Here is a 20,524-nt window from a genome sequence, read left to right on the forward strand (position 1 = left end):
TCAGAGTCTGTTGCCAAGACGCGGGCGTTCAATATACCGTATACTCGATGTTGACGCGAGCGAATTATGGAAACATTGGACTTAAAAAATCTTTCTTGTCTTTCAATGGAACAACTCACTGCAAGACTAATCCAAAGTACACATCGTTGGCCTAACCGGACCGGAATACGAATGGACATGACTAGGCCTACTTTCTGGAAGAATTCACAGGCTTATAAGATAACTAGTCCGTTTCGACACTTGTCTTGTCTCGTCGCGTTGCTTGGCCACCGTCCCCACTTCGGCTATCATATTTCACAGCATGCGTTGTTTACAACTGGGAGTAAACGTTTTAATTCTGTACCAAACCCAAAAACCCTCAAAAAAGAAGAAAAGATTATTTCAATAGAATCGATATCGATTGGCACATTTTCATAAGGGTACTATATATTATTGGCTTTATCGTTAGAAAAGTCTCAATTCTGAAGATCAGTCATTAAGTCAAAATGATCTTTGGAGGGAAATCTTCATGGCCCTAAAACTATATGCATGTAAAACGTGCTTTTTATTGATTATACCTTTGCATGATGGCTTGCATCCCATCAACAGTGTTTTAGGTTTTAAGTTGTGTTAGCACTGTGATGGACGACATGGAGATTTTTTTTGGCAGTAATCGAAACGGCGCATCGTCTAGAGTGACATCGGGATAAAGATGTCTTTATTCGTGACATCCATTGATTGGCACATTGATCTTTGATTCCCAGTCATGTGGCAAAACCGGCTGAATGGTATGGGAGGATTTTAGTACTATTTTAGTAGCCAGTGCAATCTACAGTTATGCTAGTCAGTATCGATTGTGTCACAAAATGATGACGATTATGGCAGAATAGATTTTCCAATTCGATAGTCATTTATGGTCATTCCAGGGGCAATGGACTTGGATTGGTTATGCTTTTCCCCAAAGTCATCAGAAGATTGCTTGCAGTGCGATTAGGGTACTTCATCATCAGTAACAACACAGTCGTTTTCACCAGTTTAATGACCTCTACATTAGAGATACCGATCGACACTATATTACATGTACTTTCTAAAGACGATGACTCAATAATATTTTGGATATATGGGATCACTACACCATGGATCACTATCAACATATAGGTAATTGTCAGAAGTAATTTGGTTCAGTGGGCCTCTGCCACTTTCATGAAGGCATGAATGCCCAGATAGGAAAAATACTGAATATTCACACCAAAACGACATGTAAGGTCTCTCTTCTGGATGAATGACTGTAGGCCCTATGTCGTGCTATATGCACGTGCAATAGAAAACATCAGGCAGTTGAGGTAAAAAGAACTACGCCTAGCGTCTACCTTGATTTGAAATTTCAAAACATGAATCTTCGGTCACCTCCCAGATATTTGGTCGAATGTTGAGCTGAAAAAGGGGGAGTAATAATCACCCATATTAACTTTATTTACACCTTCAAAGACACAACAACTTGAGAAAGCGAAATTAATTCTCGAGAGAAGTCGGCGAATTAAGTTACGGTTGTCGCAATCAGATAGAGCTGGAACTATTGCTGTCGAAGTTGGTCATCTATACATGTAATTGCTGCCAGATGCAATGATACTGATTTGGTATTTGTTCATTTTTTACTTTTTAGGGATCATGGCACTTATATTTATCACCAACACTAGTAATTGCAGTCTTCGACACAAAGGCTCCAACCTAACGCCGACTGTGTGTTGTTAGTGAAAAAAAGTGTCAAGATATCATACATTGCCCCAAAGTAGAGAGAAAAGACGCAAGTAAGAACGATTGGTCAGAGCCTCAGCGAATGCACGAGCATCTAAAGATAAATTGGCCATGAATGTGTCACGAGACAAGGATTCGCAATTATGAACCAATCCGGAGCATGATTTCTTGGCTGGTCGCGGTATTAACGTCCGTGTTATTGGTCGTTAGAAGAGGGAGAATGGTCCACTGTGTCTGTAGTTAGCGCGGGGCTGACGCCAATTCTACCTACGTATGACACGACACCCGACCTCCCTGGTAATTATCCATATTGCCCAAGGTAAAATGAGAGGCGTAGGTGCGTGTTACTTCATTTTCTTATATCGTCGCCCAAGGGTTTTTTATCTGAAATACTCATTGATGAAGTCGGGGACAGTGTCTCTCAAAATGAGACTTGGAATTTTTTCATAAGTTCAAAATTCTGAAAAATTTTCAAAGCCAAAATCTTTTTGGAGCTGATGATGTTTCTTCGTTTTGAGCCGAAAAAAAACAAATGAAAAAACATTTGGAGCAGATGGGCCTGAAACCGCTTACCATCGGTAATTGAGTCGTTCAACGTCTGTCTACAAATAATCGATCATTTTCCAATCCATCTTGCCGATATTAACTTGATTTGGCCACTCAGCAGTACTCAACAGCTAGCAGTGCGTGCTCTGAGGGGAGTATTAGCTCAAAGGAGCCTCTTATTACTCCACAATTACCTGGCATTTGAGGCTGATATCAGGGTTATATTGCTCATGCAAAGATCTTTGAATTGAAGAAAAGCTTGCAATCGGTCAAAATGAAAATGGCGAAATTTAAATTTTTTCAGCAATTTTCGCGAATCGCCTAATGAATAGGCGCGAAATTTTGCCGGTTTTCAGAACTGCCATGGTGACTGTGTATTGGTGATGGTGCTCTGAGACCACTGTATCATCACCCTCCACAGGAATCATCGGACGGAGAGTCTTCAAATAGGAGTCAAATGTAGAATGTAGCACAACAGGGCCCCTTAGGCCTACCATCCATCAGTCATTTCACCACGGCCACAAATCTCATTACATATATCGAGCTTGCAACTGATCCTGTTTTGCGATGATGATACTGGTACACATTGGCCTCGTAATTACAGTTAGCCTACTGTATTGGTCATTTTCATTATCCGAAGAGGTCATCGATTTAAGTTGACAACATGGTCATTTTCACCTGCTTTCTTCGCTGCATCTGGTTGTGATATCAGAATAAATGCCATTACTACCCAATAGTAAAGTAAAAGGGAAGGAAGGGTGCATTTGACACTCAATTACAAGTTTATAATCGAGTAGACTCTCTGGGCTATTTGTGAAAGCTATGGACATTCAAAGCAAGGCTCAAAGATTTCGACCAGATTTGTCAAGCGAAGAGACACACGATTACCTGTGGTACCCTGGGTTTCATTTCAGTGAAATCTGAACATCATCATCATCATCATCAACATCATCATCATCAACCTACAATCCTTTATCATGAGATTCTTGATTTTTTTCATCACTTTTGCGACATATAGAAAACGAAAACCCCTGGTGTACGGGGATCAGGATGTAATCCTTGGACTAATGGCCTTCCAAGTCTTTTCTGATCAATTCTCATGCTCAGGAATACGAAGCAAATTTATATGCTAAAAACCCCCAGGGATGACTGCCCTGATTTATCGCAGCGTTATAGCCTAGTGGTTTTGAAGCAATCAACCGCAAAACCAACAGACATCATTCACCTCGTACATCTTCCATTGCCAGAACCTTGTTTTTGTCGTTGGGTCGTTTTTATATATTATAAGGGCATCCAAAATGGCTGCAAAAAATGGTCTCGCACTTTAATCATGTAGTTGAATTGAATTCATAGTCTGCATATGGGAAGCCACGCCAAGGATTTACTTAGGAGATTGAGTTTGGTATGAGAGTTGATAGAAGGGATTAAACTTTAATTGATTCCTGTCGATGATGGAATTGCTGCTGGCCGTTCGATCAGTTGGTGAGATGGGGTGATTATAAGATGAGGATCGGGAAGCCAGGATGGATGCGGAGAACCACAAACTAAAGGGTCGTGTACAGAGATGGAACGCTACAACGCACAATTGTCACTCGTAACTTGCATCTTCTTGGCATAGAGACATACTAATCAAGAAAGAAGATGAGCGATCATTAAGAGAAGAAGTTGCTTGACGATTAACAACATCAAGACAGAGACAGCAAGTTCACTTCGTTGAACAACCAAACGATAGGCCCTAGCGAATCGGCCGTACCAGCTCAGTGGCGTATTGCCTTTCGATTGCCAAAAGACAATAAGCGAAAGAAATAACAACATCTGAGCATTTTGGCGCATCATTCGTTCCATCCGTTTACATTCATCTATGTTTGTCCTCCTTATGGCCAACTTTATCTAGGTTTTCAAAGAACACATGAAACCTTTGGCCACCACGCTGCTTTAGACCTAACCTATTATAATAGGTTCGATCCGCTACGCTGTGGGACGAATAGGAGTATTGGTTCTTCAGACCCGACAAACATATTTACTGTTTTCAAGTGACTTCCGGCTTCAAGGCAATCATTAAGACTATGATGACAGTCTGGGTACACAGCCAAGAGATGTTAAAACAGCGGTGGAGAGGTTCGTCTGCAAGACGAAAGAAAGCCTTTGAAAGAAGGAAAATGAAACAGGTGTTATTTGTTCCAGGGTACAAATCTGTCAAGATAAAAGGGGCTTTCGAACCAAATGGTTGTTAACGAGGCTTCTTTCCACAGAAGAAGACGCGTTGTATAATATTTCAAAAGATGGATTAGCCATTCGTGGCTTCGGCTGAAAACCTAAACAGTTTCAAAGTGTCTGTTCTTTTTCTAAGATGTAGGATTTGGCTTAGAAGTTTCTAATGGAAGATATACTCGAGTTATCTGTCCGCAGCTTCCGAGACCGTTCTGTTAATACTTTCATCTGAGCGAACTCCGTTGGATTATTTGTGTTGTTGGTTCTGCCATTACGTTTCATTAGTTCTTACATGACGTTTTACCATCCTCTTCTTGATGTCCAGCCCCCAAAAATTTCACGTTGAGACCATATGTCACAAAAGTACCATATCACCGATGATGTATTATTGGTCTATAAAAGCTTTCGCTGGTACACGTATATCGTTCGAAGAAAAATGCATTAGTTTAGCAAATTCGATAGCCGCGCGTGTAATTTGGCTTTGATGGAGGTTTATTTGCCAATTCCCTTGTCGGATGTTAGGATAATTGTTCTTTGTTGTTATCCGATCGCTGGTCTAAGATTGTTGTTTGCTGTGTGTACAGGGGATCAGGGCATGCGCTGGATTCAATCTTCTGACCACTTTAGGTATGGTATAAGCAACCATTACCTGGTTAGCATGGGGTAAGCGAATATCATTCCATCTTTATGTATGGAATGTAGAAGGACTAGATCAATATAAACAACACAAGGAATTAGTTCAACCTAAACTCTCGAGAGGGTTCATTTGTCATCCTATACTTGTGATAGTGGGGAGACTGGTCCACCGCGATCCTGCATCTTGTAAGCACCTTGTAAGTGTTATTGTTCTCTCTTTAGATATCGCGAGGCTGTTGAATTCGGTATAAGAGTACAGTAAAATCACGACGAAAGAGCAAAATATTAACCGTGAAGTAATATAACGATTAATGAAACACAAAAAACTCTGCTCCGGTAAGTCTATGCTGCAAGAAACGTTTTTTATGATCCTGCAAAGAGTGTCTCATAAATGTTATGGACAATAATTAATAATACCACTTTGATAATGTAGGGAAGCCTTTTCCTCTAATAACTTGTGCATTATTAATAAATTGATTAAAAAATCTTGAGAAATGTGCCGAGTAATCGATCTCGCCTTCTTATCCAAAAACTGAAACCCGGTTACCAGCAGAAAAACTGAAACTGCGCAGATTACATCGGGTAAATTAACACATAATTAGCAAGTTAAACTGCTCGTTGATGTAATAATAGATTAGTGGGCTTTATAGAAATGATTTGTTTGCAGTAGATGATTAAATAAAGACGTAGTAACAATCAGGAATATTGATGATAGGTTATTTGAGACGTGCGAACAGAAGATTAAAACACCATCTTGGTGGGTTTCTCAATCTCAACAACTTAGGATATCACGAGGTTTTAGCCATTCAGTGGGTTTCTGGTACGAAACAACGAGTTCCCACCAAAACAGAACTATGCAATTTGTGCAAACTCTAAACAGGGTTTACCAGTAAGACGCATTTTTGATCGCTTTGATCACTACAGTCATGCTTCCTCCAAGGACGAGGTTTGTTGACCGGCCACTTTCTTGAAGAAAAAAGTCAGTTTCTGACCGGCAAGTGCTTCACTGAAAAGTATACTCACTTGAACGTCAAGTTGCTGATCAGATATCAGAAGGTTTCCACTAGGATACGATGTGCCTCTGTCATCAGTTTGCTGTCGTACAAACCTTACTAAACTTCGGCGTTTGTTTTGTTTATGATTCTCAATGAACAACAAGACAGCCTCAGCAGCATGAAAACTGAGCCTTCTTTCTATACATGAGTCACCTTTCGATCTCATCCATTAGCATCATACACCGTCCTCATACATAATGCCTCTCAAGCAACCCAAGTAACTTAGTTGGTGTCAGATTGCTTCTCAAAGCTATATTATGTTTGCCATACAAAAATTGACATCAAAAGATGAATCGATACATATAGAGAGAGGATTCATGCAGAGCTCGGGTTAACAAAAAGGGCTGATATAGTTTGCGTGGCTGGTGAAGCTCTAGATATGCTCAGAAGGAGCGTCCTAGGTGACACCACTAGGTCGGACACCTTCGTCAAGCATCATCAGAAATTGACACTTTCGTCTATAATGATGATGTCATTGGTATAGAGCATCCTCAAAAAAGAACACCAAGAACTGAAGTTTCAAGTCATCGTTTATTTTTGGTCTTTGGTTATTTCTTCGAGCTCGTCTTCATGTTTCGGTGACAGATATGACCGGTGTGACAGCGGATATAGTCCCCCTGGAGTCATAGTCCGGTAGCATTGTATTTGATCAATTAAGCAGCATGATCTATTGTACCGCTAACCCTACTCAAAACATTTAGCAATGCGGGCTATTGTTACACGGACTATCAGCCCTAGGACTACTATCCCTTGCACACCTGTCATACACATGCCAACCTCCAACAACGATGTTTGCCTTTGATCGTTTATTTGTTGCTTATTCACATGTATAGGTCAACTAACGATACAACGCAGTGCGTACGCATACCATCTAAACCACGGGAGAAATGAATTCCCGCAATTTGCGGCGGCAGTCCATAAGGAGATCCAATAAGGATGACGCAATGGGCCGCCTCGTGAGTCTAGCTGTACTCGTGCTGTGAACACAAACAATGTGCATCAACATGATCAATGATGGCATTCACAAATTGTCTAACGCAGATGTGGTACAAGACCCGATGGCATCAATATAGGACATAAAAATGCCATTGCTGTTATAGTCGCTCATCGCTCTTGACATAGGACCTCATCCAGGGTAGTAATGCTACTGAGCTATCTACAACACATCAGTTTAAAATATCAGACTATCAGGTTTGCTGCACATCCCTGAAGAAAGGCAGCCCGGTGACTGGGAATATGTAGTAAACACACGAATGCTTTCAAAGGTCGAACTCGACACCTTGTATAGCCTATTGCTTTCAATAAAAAAATTGGACTCAAGCATGAGAATTCGCCAACGCTTTCAAGAGCATCTTTTGTTTTTAAACCATGAAAAAGACAAAACCTCCCCAAAGTATACTCCATTTCCTGGCCTTTCCTTGCCCTCGATAGCAGAAACATAAGATGAATCAAGCTACTATTTTTTTTGATGCATGACTCATCTCTCATGTCACTATCTTAGAACTTGATACCGGTATTGGAGATGCAAATAGACAAACATCATCAATGACGGCAACATCAACATCAACAAACAAACATTGACTGTGGGCGTCGAGTTGACATAAAAGACCCGCGATAGGACGCCTGCTGGGAATGCATTACTTGTGTTGAATGCGGTTACGATTGGAATCAAGAATGTGCTTCAAAGAATCAAGCCACATTCAATGTATTACCGATCACATGCTATACCATCTCAAAACCGACTGGCACATCCTAGTGCATACACATCATGGACGGAGGACATCTTCAGAGCCGAATGCAGAAGACACATTCTGCAGCTTGGCTGGTGATCAAGGGAGTCTTCCAGGGTGTGTTTGGGCATTTGATCAGAGAAACCGCAAATTGGTCTATACGAGGACAAGTCACAACCAGAAGACTTGGTCATCATTTCGACAAATCCCAAATTGGTCTTAAGAAAGGACAAAGTCACAATCAGAGGCTGGCATGAGATCACATGACCAACCATGACAACAAAGTAATAAATAGATGTTTATTTCCTTACAGTATTGACTATGTACATTTAGGAATGGGGGTCAACTGATACACACCAACAAATAACAAGACCAAATAAAACAAAAGCAATACTACCCAAGTACGTCCATGAACAGAACAGACAGCATTCACAACCAAATGACTATACAATCTATAGTAGCCCTCAAAGTGGCATGCAACTGGCGCTAGCTAAATAATTATACCATCAATGGTATCTTCAAAGGAGGAATGCAACTGGCATTCTTTAAAATAATAATATCAACTTATATGAGGTCGAGAAGCCCCAACTTCCAAGTTTCTTTTGATACTTTCCCATTCAAAGTTGCTACACCAAAAAATCACTTTGGGAAAGCCATAACTTCGAAACTGACAAAGCGACAATTTCCATTCAAAATTATGAACTCCCCAAACAATGAACATAATTCCAAGACAGTAGTTTTGCGACTTGGACTGCAGCTCTTCTACACCTACGTCATACAAAAATGAAGTTCACCTGGAGCGATGAATTAAACCCAAAGTTTACCTTTAACAATCCTATTAAAAAGTAGGTGTAACTTAAAATGTCAGTTGGGGATAACTTCAAGGTTCTCTGTGACCACTTGTCCCCCTTGACATGCTCAAGATGAATGAATCAAGCATGTCAACAGGGACAATTTGGCAATTCAGAAACTTGAGATAATCCCAAACTTATTATAATACTGATAGTTTTGTGACCTGCATGTTAACTTTACACGCCTACACATGCAGTTCCATCTTGAGTTATGGCTGGAAAGCAATGCCATTCCACTCATCCTTGGAGTATGATGACAAGTTTCAAAGTCCCTACTTAGTCAGGTGGTAACAGACGATTACGTCGTGCCTGTCTTCATTGTTCCATCTCCATCAAGTGATGGTTAGTAGCTAAATCAATTCATCAATTCATCAAAAACAAAACAGTACATTCATCTATAACGCCAAAAATAAGACCTATTAAGGAGCAAAACACCTCATGGACATCAATTAACTACAGGCAGGAGCCAGGTCGGCCCGATTAATTACACCAAGTTGCCAAAAGGGGTCTCTCCTATGTGATAGTGATCATGGTTACGTTTGTATGAGAAATATCCTTATCGCTGAATCAAACACCACTCCGAGCCCTGTGCATACAGGTCACCTTTGACCACCAAGCTCCTGCCTTAACACCCCCTTTTATACACAGCAATTCGAACATCAGCATCTTGGTCCAGTAATGGAACACCATGGAGAATCAGTTTCCCAACACAACATGCAATATCAATTTTTGTTGACTCTGTCCAAAAACTGCTGGCGTTTCCAATTTAAGATCTTTTGACAAATATCCTAGCCATGGCAGAGTGCCATTACTACTAATGTAATCCTGAGAAATTTATCCTGAAAGCCCTTATTATGATAACAGATGTAGGCAGTTGTATACCTTGTTGTTCAATCTACATTCGCCGATCACATATTAAAACAACGGTAGACGACCCATACTGAAAATCTGACAAGACAAAAGTCTTTTTGGTAGTGCTTCGAGGTATTCAGTTCCATTTGGTGATATGAATAAAGACTAGTAAATGCTTTTATCTAAAACTCCATGTACATTTACACTAGGCCTTCCTGTACAAGTGAAAGCATTCGCTAATCTTTATTCATATCACCCATTGTGAGTGTAGACATCACTCAACACAAAAAACATTTCAAAACATACATGAATGCCAGAAAAGTGAACAACTGCGGCTTTTGTAGACTGGTACTTGTTTGACAAAATTGGAATCCTATTTTTATTGTGGGATGTCTCGATCACATGATTTTCCACTTCTTACAAAGGTCAAGGTTATAGCAGCAAGGGGTGACATGTCAAGAGAATGTAGAGACTGTAACCATTAGCCGTCTGAATTGCAATCACATGATCAAGTCATCCCATAATATATGTTGGTCTTCCAACAGACAACCAGTTAGAACTGATCCAAACATACAAACCTGATATTATGGACAAACAATTCGCATAAGCATCTTCTCAACTGATAAAACCTTCAAGCTGAAAGAAGCTCCTTGTAGCTGCAATTCATTCTAATGTGAGCACCATTTATAATACAATAAATTGTTAATTTGTCAACATGACTGACATGATATGATATTCTTTCCCAATTAATATTACTTACTAACGATACTTTCACTTCTCTGCTATATTTCACACAGAACCGGGGGGGGGGGGGGGGCATTGACTTATCATTTGACAACCACTTTGAGTTCTGTCAACTGCATGAATTTCAGTTCTGCCAGATTTACTTTTAGCAGCAAACACAATGCTTCATAATTGACTAAAAGCATCCAACATAGGCAGGTGAGTCCAGCAAGAATTGGAATCTTTACATGTAGTAGTAAACAAAAAACCTGCCACCTCAAGTCAAATCAGCTCCAAGATCTTGCAGATATCATGTTCTAGTTTAATAAGATAAAACCTGACACTACTCAATTTATAAGACAACTAAAAATAGCCAGACTTTCATTTCAAAGTTAAGCAGACATGTCTCATTCCAATATCAACACAGTCGTATATTACATGTGTTGTAGTAATGCGAGTACAATGAAAGACAAAAGATTGTGAACCATAAATGCACATATGGAGACTTTACACATTCATTACAGATATCAGCCAGAGGAGGAGTTCACGACAGGGACATCATCTCATTGCATGCATTAACAGAACATGCCGACTCCAACTTTATGAACGACAGAAGAAACGACTGGAGTTGAGCAGTAATATCGTTCTTGATTGTTCCAAGGATATCAAATGGATTCATCTCACTCTGTCAAACGGAGCAGCCTCCCAGATGTTGTACAGATCCTGAAAGATTTAAATTCGTATTTGAATGACAACTGAGACATGACAATGCTCTATTCTTCAGTATAATGTGATGACTGACTTTGATTACATGTCACTTGCCCAAACTGAACTACGTCACTTACCAATCAACCAGATCTGCCCCAATGATATCATGAATGTGATACATCATTCCGAGGCGGGCAACCTTCGGCAGCTTGCGAGTTTCCAAATCCTGAGAAAAAGAACCAATAACCTCAATGCAATAATTTCATTACAAGATATCTGCCGTTACATGCTAAACCCACTCTTTGTTAAATTGTAAAATTGATGTCTTTTTGAGAGAAGCATGTTTCAAAGACGCATACATCATGTTTTCAAATAGGCTTAAACCAACACCCAAACTGAATATCTTCACACTCTTAACATTAGCACCACTACCATCGCTGGCAAAAAGGTTTCAGGCTTTTGAACCATTTATACACCCAGTTTTAGAACATGTTTCCAGGCATACTCAAGCAACAGTCCACTGCTTTGAGGGGCAAACTCATATCCAACCATAGTCCTGGAAACACAAGTGAACTATCCTGTGAATCCTGTTACTGAACGTTTTCACTAAATTTAACTTCAAGTCAAGAAGGACCCTCACTCACTTGTTGTAAAATTTCTCGATATTTTGATTTTCTTATCATTGTGATCACAGCCTTCCTCCCCCGGAGAAAACTTTTGATAAAGATTCCTAGGTCTGGTATGGATAACCACCAACTTCCCACATCACGTGTATTGAGGACACCGCACTTTATCAGCTGGCTGAAATAAGAAATCGCTGTTATAATCCTAAATGTATTTGAAACAACGGCACTCTGATCCCCCCCCCCATCTTTAGATAGTCACCCTTTCAATATGAACTGCATTTTTCAACTTCCAAAGATCAATCCCAGCTTCGCTACGAGTACTAAGGATGTTTTCTTCCAGGAAATACATGTATATAGCAAGCTTACTTTAATGGTTCAATCTTGATATCACATCCCATCAAATATATGTGAACACCAATTGCCCAAAAAATAAGTTCAGGTTTTTCTTTGATACTCACTGGATTTCTTCCTCCTTGAACTTGTACTGAGTCATCAACTTCTGTTTATCAAAACTAATATCTGGACATTCTTTTATCACAGTATCAAAAAATCGTTCTGAAACAAGAAGATATCAGTTTATCCACAGAAATGTTGATGAAAGACAATTCCACACGACATCAATAGGGCTGTCAAGTAGAGCTAGGAGCAAGTATAAAGGCTATCAATGTATTTTATTGAAAATGTACAATTCAATTCAATTCAATTACTCTAAATTACTCTAAAATGATTTTCTATGAGGTCTTTTTTTCCATTTAAAGCAACAGCATTCAAACCAAGGAACCTTTAGAGGCAGTCAAATGAAAAATGTCCTAAAAGTTAAAAACAAACTTCACTGCTTACCAACAAGTGCCAAGTTAGCTCCTGACTTGACAGTGTGTAAGATCACGTGTCTTTTGTAGTCTTCAGTAAACACCAAACAAAACTCGTCAGCTTCAGACGTGCTCATCTTGAACATACGAACATCACCCCTGGTCCGCAATTCACCCTGAAATAAACAGGACACAAAAGGTACACCTTATCAAAAAATTTTGTTTAATTGCAATTTGTCCCCAGTACACTATGATTCATTGGCCGGTTTTCAGTTTCTAGGACATTACTAACTAATTGAAAAAGTATCCTGCCCTTTTCAAATCCTGGCCGAAGCACTAGATATGGTTTCATTTGACTACATACCAACTGTTTGTCTGCTAGAGTTCTATTTGTGATCATACTGTAGAGCTGGTGTTTGACTATGATTGGCGGAAGACGACTTTGAAACTTCTCCACAGGAAACAGATCCTTAAGGTACAACATTGTGGCCTCTGCATCATTTGGGAACGAAGAGTCTGGAATTCAAAGTGAAAAGTACAATACCTTTTAGAACCGAAGTGTGGTGGCTCATTTTCATTGTCCAACATCATGGACTTGGACACCGGCTCACAGTAATATGTCTTGCCCAACATCACTCCACCACTGCACCCTTGAAAACATCTAGCTCATACACTATGGAGCTTTTCAAAGAAGTTTGTTAAGGTGCTGACCAGCAATGTGTTTCACCTGGAACAAAGGGTCATGACATTGTCCAAAGTTGGCTCAGGTCCTCTGATGTGTTCTGAGTACGTGCATTTGTTTGTTTGAGCTCTAGTTTGTCTTTGTGAGGTCCATTTGGCTGAAAGACCAGGGAAAATTACCTGGCAATTCTGAATTCCACAGCCCATCTTCACTGTCAACGGCTTTTTCATCTTGCTGCGGCTGTTGTAGCTGCTGCTGAGGCTGAGCAACAAATCTTCGCTTACGACGATACAAGTCTGACACTGGCAGTGGCAAAGATCTTTTACGATTCATGACTAGAAAAACAGGTGAATAACAGAACATCATATGCAAATGAGTGTCAGTATAGATGCACAACACCCCCAACCTCCCTATCATCGTGAGCAGACCCTGTGGTCCAGTCATCCTACATGTATTCCCAACCCAACTAACTGCAAAGAAGTGCTTCCTTTCCAGATCAACATAGTGCGCACTACCTACTTTATACGCACTGTGTAGTGTGTAGTATACATTTGACAATGAATGAACAAATGAAAACTTGCCAACTGCGAATTACATAATCAACAAACAAAACCGTAGCAAGTGGTAAAATTGAGGTTGTTAAAAGGTAATACTCATATTTATTTATACTTTCATTTAAATTTCACTGTAATTATACCCACCAATTACGAGAAATTGAAGTACTTATTCAGCAAAATTCGTTATTCATTCAATCGGCTCACGAGCCATGTTGTTAGTATGTCACGTGACATATAGTGGCATTCAGTGGCGCCACCTGTGGGATATTCGTGACAATATAAATTTAACCCACTCCTACCCTCAATCATATTCACCGCAAATCAGACCAGATCTAAGGAGTTTTGTTCTTTGAGATGAAGTCAACAGAAACAGAGAAGACAATGGGTCCTTAGCTCATTATCATCTCAGCTGCCAGCTTTAACAGAAATATTAACAGTAGTTTTCTCTGCCATGCCATACTCATACAAAGATATGTTATGAACAAAACACAAGTCTTGATATGTAGATGTACATTTATTTACACACTTTGTACAAAAATTAAAGTCTTGCACACAGACAAATCTTCGAGGCCATCACTGACCTCCAAGTCAAAAGAATTCCTCGACTGGACCAGGTTTAAGCTGTTACAATACCAGACATATCAGTAGGCCTATAATGTCACATTTCCAGGATTTGGCCTTAGTGGCCTCATCAAAAATGTTCTCCACATTTCTAGGATTTGGCTGCAACCACCTCATCATCACTATCCTCAGCCTTCGCTGTCAGTGTTTCCTCTTCAATTTTCTTCTGAGATTTGGGCATAAATGATGTCAAATCCACTAAGAATTGTTCTGTTGATGGAGGACATAGGAAAAGGGCATCTTTTATAAAAGGACCTATAATAACAAACAAAAAATTACCTTTTTGAAATTATACAGTTGGTTTCAGCAAATTCGTATTGATAATAACAGCACTACAGAATTGTGTATAACTGCATTTCTATTTCCCGGACCACCATTAGATACAAGCTGTGTACCCCTTAACCAGTTTTGTGTAACCAGGCCCCGATTGTAATGACGTACACATTCTGCCAGAGTCCAGCATATCACCTACCCAAGTCAGGACTTCTTTTAGCACATATTGCAGTAATGAATTCCTTCAAGTTTTGTTCTAGTTGTTCATTTGTCATAGTCAACTAAAAACAAAAATATATCATATCAGAAAAACAGAGAAATCTTTCTGCAAAGAAGCAGTCGACTGAAGATAATTGGTACGGACAATGAAATGGAAAGGACAGGAAAAACGACCAGAGATCTAATGCGCCTTGCAGAGCATAAACAACTTTGGTACCACATAGTCAACTATACAAGGTCACCCCAATTGGAACATGGCTGCATGACAGATAGATTGATAGATAGATTAATGCTATAAGTGGCTTGGGCACTGGGTCTTATTGCCGGATCACTTACACTCCCAAATGCTACATCAACGGTTCCCTCACTTTCTAGAGACGTCTTTTTCACTTCATATCTATGACCATTCCTAAAACGCTCCATCATCTCAGTTACACTTTGGCTAATATTTCCTGCAAGTAGATTAGTTTCAAGAAGTGTATATCAAGACCAGAAAACTTATACCACAAACTGAAAGATATTCATTATTAAACTATTACATGATTACAGGCAAGAAATCATTGAAGTCAAACTTAAGTTCTTGAAAAAAAATCCAGAAACATTGAAAATCCTGCCTACAACGACAATAAAGAAAACACACACCAGAAGCTCCACGCTAAATAACTCACCATTTTTCTTATTGGGAAACAAATCTTTGATCATTGAGCGTATTTTCATCAGTTCGGGAGCAATGTCAAATGTTGAGATAACATAATCAAACTCTTCGCGTAAAACTTCTGCTCGTTCAATCTGAAAATGCATAAAGACTGTCTGTTGAGTATACCCCTACATTTGCTTGTTGTAAATGTTAGTTCCCTGCCACCTCAGTTCATCACCAATTGGGTTTATTGGCCAATAAGTGACTCGGTCTTTTTATCCAAGTCGGGGATCTTTTGGGGACTTTTGCCTACACTTTGACAGAATGTGAAATTGGCTTCAAGTTTTTAGATGTTCATTTTCTTGTGCAATGCTATGCGTTATATATGTACATCATGTCAGCTTTATCTATACCAACCCTTTTGATTAGGTCCAAGCCACCAGCATAAACAGCACCCATCTTTTCAGCTGCTTCAATATCCCCTGGTTCCTACAACAAATGAAGAGAGATAGATTAGTGCATGCGGAATCATATCAACATATTTCACAAAATACCACTGTTTCGGAATCAAATTCGCCACAAAATTATCTTACCTTGCAAAACGCCAAAATATTTCTTGTCTCTCCATGATCCCACGGATGAGGTAGACGCACAAGTTCTTTGAATGGCTTCATGAATTTAGTCTGAAACAGATAAACGCTCAAGGATGAAAAATAGCACAGTACCGGGTGTAGTACTCGGGGTAGTTTTCCCCGAGGATATTACACTAGTTCCACATTCTGTGACGAGCAAAAAATTTTTAGAAGCAGTGCCGGGATTGATTATTCAACAAAGACTTGTATCTAAAGACTGAAGGTTGACACAAAAGGTAGTCAATAATCTGTATTATTTAGTTCCTTTACATAGTGAGGAACAAGTTACCTTTTTCTTAGTTGAAAAATCTAGTGTCATCTTTGCAACAATCATTCCTTCCATATTATCCAACATAGCTGGCTGAGCATATTCTTTATGCATTTCAATGGCTTTTAAGGCAGTATACATCGGCTCAGCATAAAGGGCTCGTATCCACACATCATCGACCACCTGTCTCGTATTCACACGGATAATCTTTTTTTCTTCAACATTGGCATTTCTGAAGTAAAGAGAAGAACAACATTAAAAACATTGGGGTAAGAAAGATGAATCCTCTTTCTACGCATGGGTACTACAGGTACGATATCCCTCACATTTCAATTGTCAGCTAATGCTTGAAATACTACATGTAAATACCTGAACACTGTGTTACTGACAACTCACTTCTTTTGATTTGTCCATTTTGCCTTTTCCTTTGCTTCGTGTGGAGCTTTATTTTTTTGACTGTTCTTTGTCTTCCATCTCACTTGCTGAATAAGAATCTGCCCAGACGGATGTTGTTTCCATTGGGATGATATCCTGCTTCCAAACCTGGTGACTGAAAAGACATTGCTACGTTACAGTTAACAGCTTTTGCAGTTAAGAAATGTGCCTCCAAAATGCTCCAATTATGACAATGACGGACATTGCGCTATGATATAGACTCCAGACCATGCCTACTGATGAGAAATCACCGTCACCGACCACCAAAATTAAAGTAAATAGTAACAAGACACAACCTGACAATCCCAGCCGGGACAAACCGCGATGATGTGATGATGCTGCAAAGAAGTTGCGAAGATAACAAAGACCACCGAGATACATGAGAACTATGTACCTATACCTACATGCTGTACATCAATGGCAATGCACTATAGGCCTAGCTGGCTTCAGTCCAGAGAGGTCATAACAAATCTCATATTTACAGAACAGCCAGACCAATATAATCAGAATCATCTTTTATTCATATGAATGTGTTATCAGTTTACATATTGGTGCTATAAATCATAAAATACAGGCAAAGAAAAAGGATTTATTGAAGATTTTGCAGAAAAAAATACCCGAAAATATGCTCCGCATGGAGGCTGCCATCTTGAAAATCTTCAGTGGAAGAGGAAAAAAAGTGACAACATGGCGGAGGTGAGACAAAAGTTTCAGGAAATGATCACTTTTTTCGCTTTTACACAACTTGTACACGTCTAAAATGTATTTTAGTTTGGCCAAATGTATTCATCAAAGTTGAAGAAGTTATACTTTACTTGTTCAGGCATGTCCATTGTGTCTTGATCCGGAAAACGGAAAATTATAGCCTATGAATGATTAAGTCTGGCCACTTCCACTTAACAGGGGCAGGGCTGTTGTGACGTTGTGTTGATGGGGCAGAGGAGTGTTTACACGATACACTACATGACTACAATAATATGAATATGTACCCTGTGTGTACTAGAGTCACACTCACTGTCACTGACAGCACAGTAGTGACACTGTCCCACGTCTGTGTCTCATGTCTTCAGTTATAAACTTCATAAATTTTATTTTATTTTATTCAGGATTTGAAGAAACTGTTCCATCGGCAAATGAAACAGTAAGTATGTCATTAAGTATTATGTTCTTACTCAAATATTCATGCCTCTGGGTAGGAAAACTTTAACTTCAAACCCACTAGATATGTTAATACTTCTGTCAGATAGACATCATTCTAGCAACCATGACAAAACTTTCTTTAGAATGCTAATTAGCCTAAGTGGTTTCCTGACTGGACATGGAAGACAACTATCATCGCCACGTGTACCAGTCCCAAGGACGGGACAGCCCAGGAGAAAAATAATAGACACTCTAACAGCAGCCTCACTCCTACTTGTTTTGATATATACTTTCAGGATTGATGGTCTTCATGCCATCATAGTAACAGACAGAGAAGGTGTCCCGGTTGTGAAGGGTAAGTACCACACCTGAATATAGAAAGGTTATTTTAAGGCTGTCTTTGGTAGGTCTGCCCAATGTTTAGATTGATCAAGTACTGTTGTTCCACAATTACTATAATTCCTACCCTCTTCACTGTTGCGAAGGAAACTTGCATTAAAACGAGATCTGAACTTCGAGATCAAATAGAGTGATCATTTCGCATCTTTTTTGCGTGTCTTTTATATCCTTACTTGTTCTGTTTCAGTTTCTGATGACAGTGCTCCAGAACTAGCTACGAGGCCATCATTCCTCTCAACCTTTGGTATCGCTACAGAACAAGCCAGTAAATTAGGACTTTCTCGCAACAAAAATATGATATGCTTTTACACAAATTACCAGGTAAGTTGAATGCAGTAAAAGGAACCTGTGGTTCAAAAAGCTGTTCGTCAAAAAGAGGGGTTGAATAATTTTGAAATTTCCATATAAGTACATACCTTTTCATTCATGACTATTGAAGACAGTCTTTGTGGTGACAAGCGAAGATGAATTTCTATTAATAACAGGGAGTCTGCTCCTATGCATCGAATGCTTTGGCTGAAGACAATGGCACATTCTGCAATTGTTCAAAGCTTGGCTTGTTCTCACAGTAAATAGCAACTAGGCCAGAAGATGTTACATCTTACTGATAAAGTGAAATCTACAATAGTATAGAGCATCTTTGACAATTTCTGCTTCTGTCATTTTCAGGTGGTGCATTTGAACAAATTGCCTTTGATTGTGACAATGATTGCAACAAGTGATGCTAATACTGGTAAGGGTCATTAATAGTTGTTCATAAGCCAGCTTGTCTTAATCCTGAGTGCAGCCTTAGTACCGGTAGATGTTTAGTGCATTCGATAACTGGTGCCACACTCGGGGAAAATCCGGATCTCACGCCTTGATGCACAAGCCCTGTAGGGCCTAGTAAATGACATCTCTGCAAATGTTTGAAATTCGTAGCATACATGTATTGGCTGGGCATGTTCTGGGTTAGATACATGTACCAATTAAGAACAATATGCATCTCTATAAAATTGTTCTTTGCAGGTCTTATTCTGAGTCTTGAGCAAGAATTGGACGATGCTTTACAGGAATTGAAAATGGCTGTCAGCGGATCATAATCAGTGGAGTCTTTCTGACAAGGACATAAATGACTTTACAATGTGCTTCACTATTAAATGAGGAGTGTGTGAAGATAATGCTGAGCTGGCACTTATCGTATTGACTAAGTTCCTGTTCAGAGGACAGTATTTGTTAAAGCATTTGAAAAAGTCCACTTTATTGCAAACCGCTTGTCTGTACTGTCGAGGAACTTTGGAACAACTGTTCGTGCTGGCAAAGAATTATCTTGGGATACTCTTCCTTTAATGACCTGTTGGGTGGGTCATGTTTCAAATGTGCAAGGTTCTGCCTATTTTGCTTTGTGTACAAGATAGTGTTAAGTTAATAAGTATCGTTGCAAGCCAGTTGAAAGGTATCAATTCAGCCTTTGGCTTTGTAAATCATATAGAATTGTATCAGTGTGTTTGCTGTTACAATCTTAGATATAAAAAAACATATGTACGTGTATATATGATAGAAAATAATTATTCCCATCAAATTCCCTATCTTCTTGTTTAGCTTTAATTCTTTTTAGGATACTTTTTTCCTCCGGATAAGGGGCCTTAATAACTGCATCGTCGGTCTCTTGAGTGCATGCATCCTCAGTCAGGATGCCTTCTTTTTGGATAGATTTTGTCCAAAGTTCATTTCAAATAATATCTCAACCATTGACCCCACAACCTTCCTGACTAGATCAGGCCATTTCACCTGATACATACCTACTCCCTCAATGAAACGTGCGTAAGGAGAAGTTGTGTTGTAGGCCCTGTTTGCAAGAGGATGCCCCACAATAGGTGCCGAACCATATTAATGGCATGCCAGTGAATGCCGAGGACCGGCACAGGTTCTTCGAAACCTCGCTTTGTCCAGTGGTTGGGAACGCAATGCAGTCTCCTATCCTCGATGTTTTTCAAGGCATATATTGATGGACTGACATCAGGAAATTAACAAAGAGCGGACTTGTGTTTGAATCCACCAAACTCAAACAGCAATACTGTCCACCAGATGTCACAAGCAGTAGTACTATGTAGGGGCCAAATCGCCATTATGTCGGGGGGGGGGAAAACATCAATTGGAACTGGCCATAGAGTTTAAACTAAGCAACATTCCTTTCGAAC

The 20,524-nt window shown here is 39.6% G+C and overlaps 3 protein-coding genes across 4 annotated transcripts; 1 reads left to right on the forward strand and 2 right to left on the reverse strand.

Moving 5' to 3' along the window:
• Positions 1 to 8,197: 8,197 nt before the first annotated feature.
• On the reverse strand, positions 8,198 to 13,934 carry LOC135484573 (inactive serine/threonine-protein kinase 19-like). The gene is made up of 8 exons (XM_064766185.1): positions 13,865 to 13,934; positions 13,343 to 13,498; positions 12,846 to 12,997; positions 12,513 to 12,657; positions 12,131 to 12,227; positions 11,691 to 11,847; positions 11,184 to 11,272; positions 8,198 to 11,061 (listed from the first exon to the last, which is right to left on the reverse strand). Exons 2-8 carry the CDS (start codon positions 13,494 to 13,496, stop codon positions 11,019 to 11,021), a joined length of 837 nt encoding a protein of 278 aa, XP_064622255.1. The 5' UTR covers positions 13,497 to 13,498; positions 13,865 to 13,934; the 3' UTR covers positions 8,198 to 11,018.
• A 285-nt stretch (positions 13,935 to 14,219) lies between these two features.
• LOC135484566 (large ribosomal subunit protein uL1m-like) lies at positions 14,220 to 17,454 on the reverse strand. Its single transcript, XM_064766172.1, has 9 exons — positions 17,423 to 17,454; positions 16,767 to 16,920; positions 16,392 to 16,602; positions 16,064 to 16,153; positions 15,888 to 15,959; positions 15,502 to 15,622; positions 15,170 to 15,285; positions 14,814 to 14,895; positions 14,220 to 14,596 (listed from the first exon to the last, which is right to left on the reverse strand). The coding sequence occupies exons 1-9, from the start codon at positions 17,451 to 17,453 to the stop codon at positions 14,433 to 14,435; spliced, it is 1,041 nt and encodes a 346-aa protein (XP_064622242.1). The 5' UTR covers position 17,454; the 3' UTR covers positions 14,220 to 14,432.
• Positions 17,455 to 17,483: 29 nt separating this feature from the next.
• Positions 17,484 to 19,904, forward strand: LOC135484576 (ragulator complex protein LAMTOR3-A-like). 2 transcript variants are annotated; one of them, XM_064766198.1, is made up of 6 exons: positions 17,484 to 17,501; positions 17,912 to 17,946; positions 18,242 to 18,300; positions 18,532 to 18,665; positions 19,014 to 19,077; positions 19,353 to 19,904. In XM_064766198.1, the coding sequence occupies exons 1-6, from the start codon at positions 17,493 to 17,495 to the stop codon at positions 19,424 to 19,426; spliced, it is 375 nt and encodes a 124-aa protein (XP_064622268.1). In that variant the 5' UTR covers positions 17,484 to 17,492; the 3' UTR covers positions 19,427 to 19,904. The 2 variants fall into 2 exon arrangements, with proteins under 2 accessions (XP_064622268.1, XP_064622277.1); XM_064766207.1 differs by lacking the exon at positions 17,484 to 17,501 and adding an exon at positions 17,788 to 17,797.
• The last annotated feature ends 620 nt before the right edge of the window (positions 19,905 to 20,524 follow it).

The sequence above is a fragment of the Lineus longissimus genome, chromosome 1 (assembly GCF_910592395.1).
Source record: "Lineus longissimus chromosome 1, tnLinLong1.2, whole genome shotgun sequence".
Classification (NCBI taxonomy): Eukaryota; Metazoa; Nemertea; class Pilidiophora; order Heteronemertea; family Lineidae; genus Lineus; species Lineus longissimus.

Excerpts from the sequence above, each read along its gene's own strand:
- LOC135484573 (XM_064766185.1), bottom strand. The coding sequence starts at position 13,496 with ATGAATCGTAAAAGATCTTTGCCACTGCCAGTGTCAGACTTGTATCGT. Across the intron at positions 11,848-12,130 it reads TTCAAGGAGGAAGAAATCCA|CCAGCTGATAAAGTGCGGTG; the intron begins GTGAGTATCAAA and ends TTCTTATTTCAG. Across the intron at positions 11,273-11,690 it reads ATCGAGAAATTTTACAACAA|GATTTGGAAACTCGCAAGCT; the intron begins GTGAGTGAGGGT and ends TCTTTTTCTCAG.
- LOC135484566 (XM_064766172.1), bottom strand. The coding sequence starts at position 17,453 with ATGGCAGCCTCCATGCGGAGCATATTTTCGG. Across the intron at positions 15,623-15,887 it reads GCTTGGACCTAATCAAAAGG|ATTGAACGAGCAGAAGTTTT; the intron begins GTTGGTATAGAT and ends ATGCATTTTCAG. Across the intron at positions 14,597-14,813 it reads TAAAAGAAGTCCTGACTTGG|GTCCTTTTATAAAAGATGCC; the intron begins GTAGGTGATATG and ends TTGTTATTATAG.
- LOC135484576 (XM_064766198.1), top strand. Across the intron at positions 18,301-18,531 it reads AGGTGTCCCGGTTGTGAAGG|TTTCTGATGACAGTGCTCCA; the intron begins GTAAGTACCACA and ends GTTCTGTTTCAG. Across the intron at positions 19,078-19,352 it reads AACAAGTGATGCTAATACTG|GTCTTATTCTGAGTCTTGAG; the intron begins GTAAGGGTCATT and ends TGTTCTTTGCAG.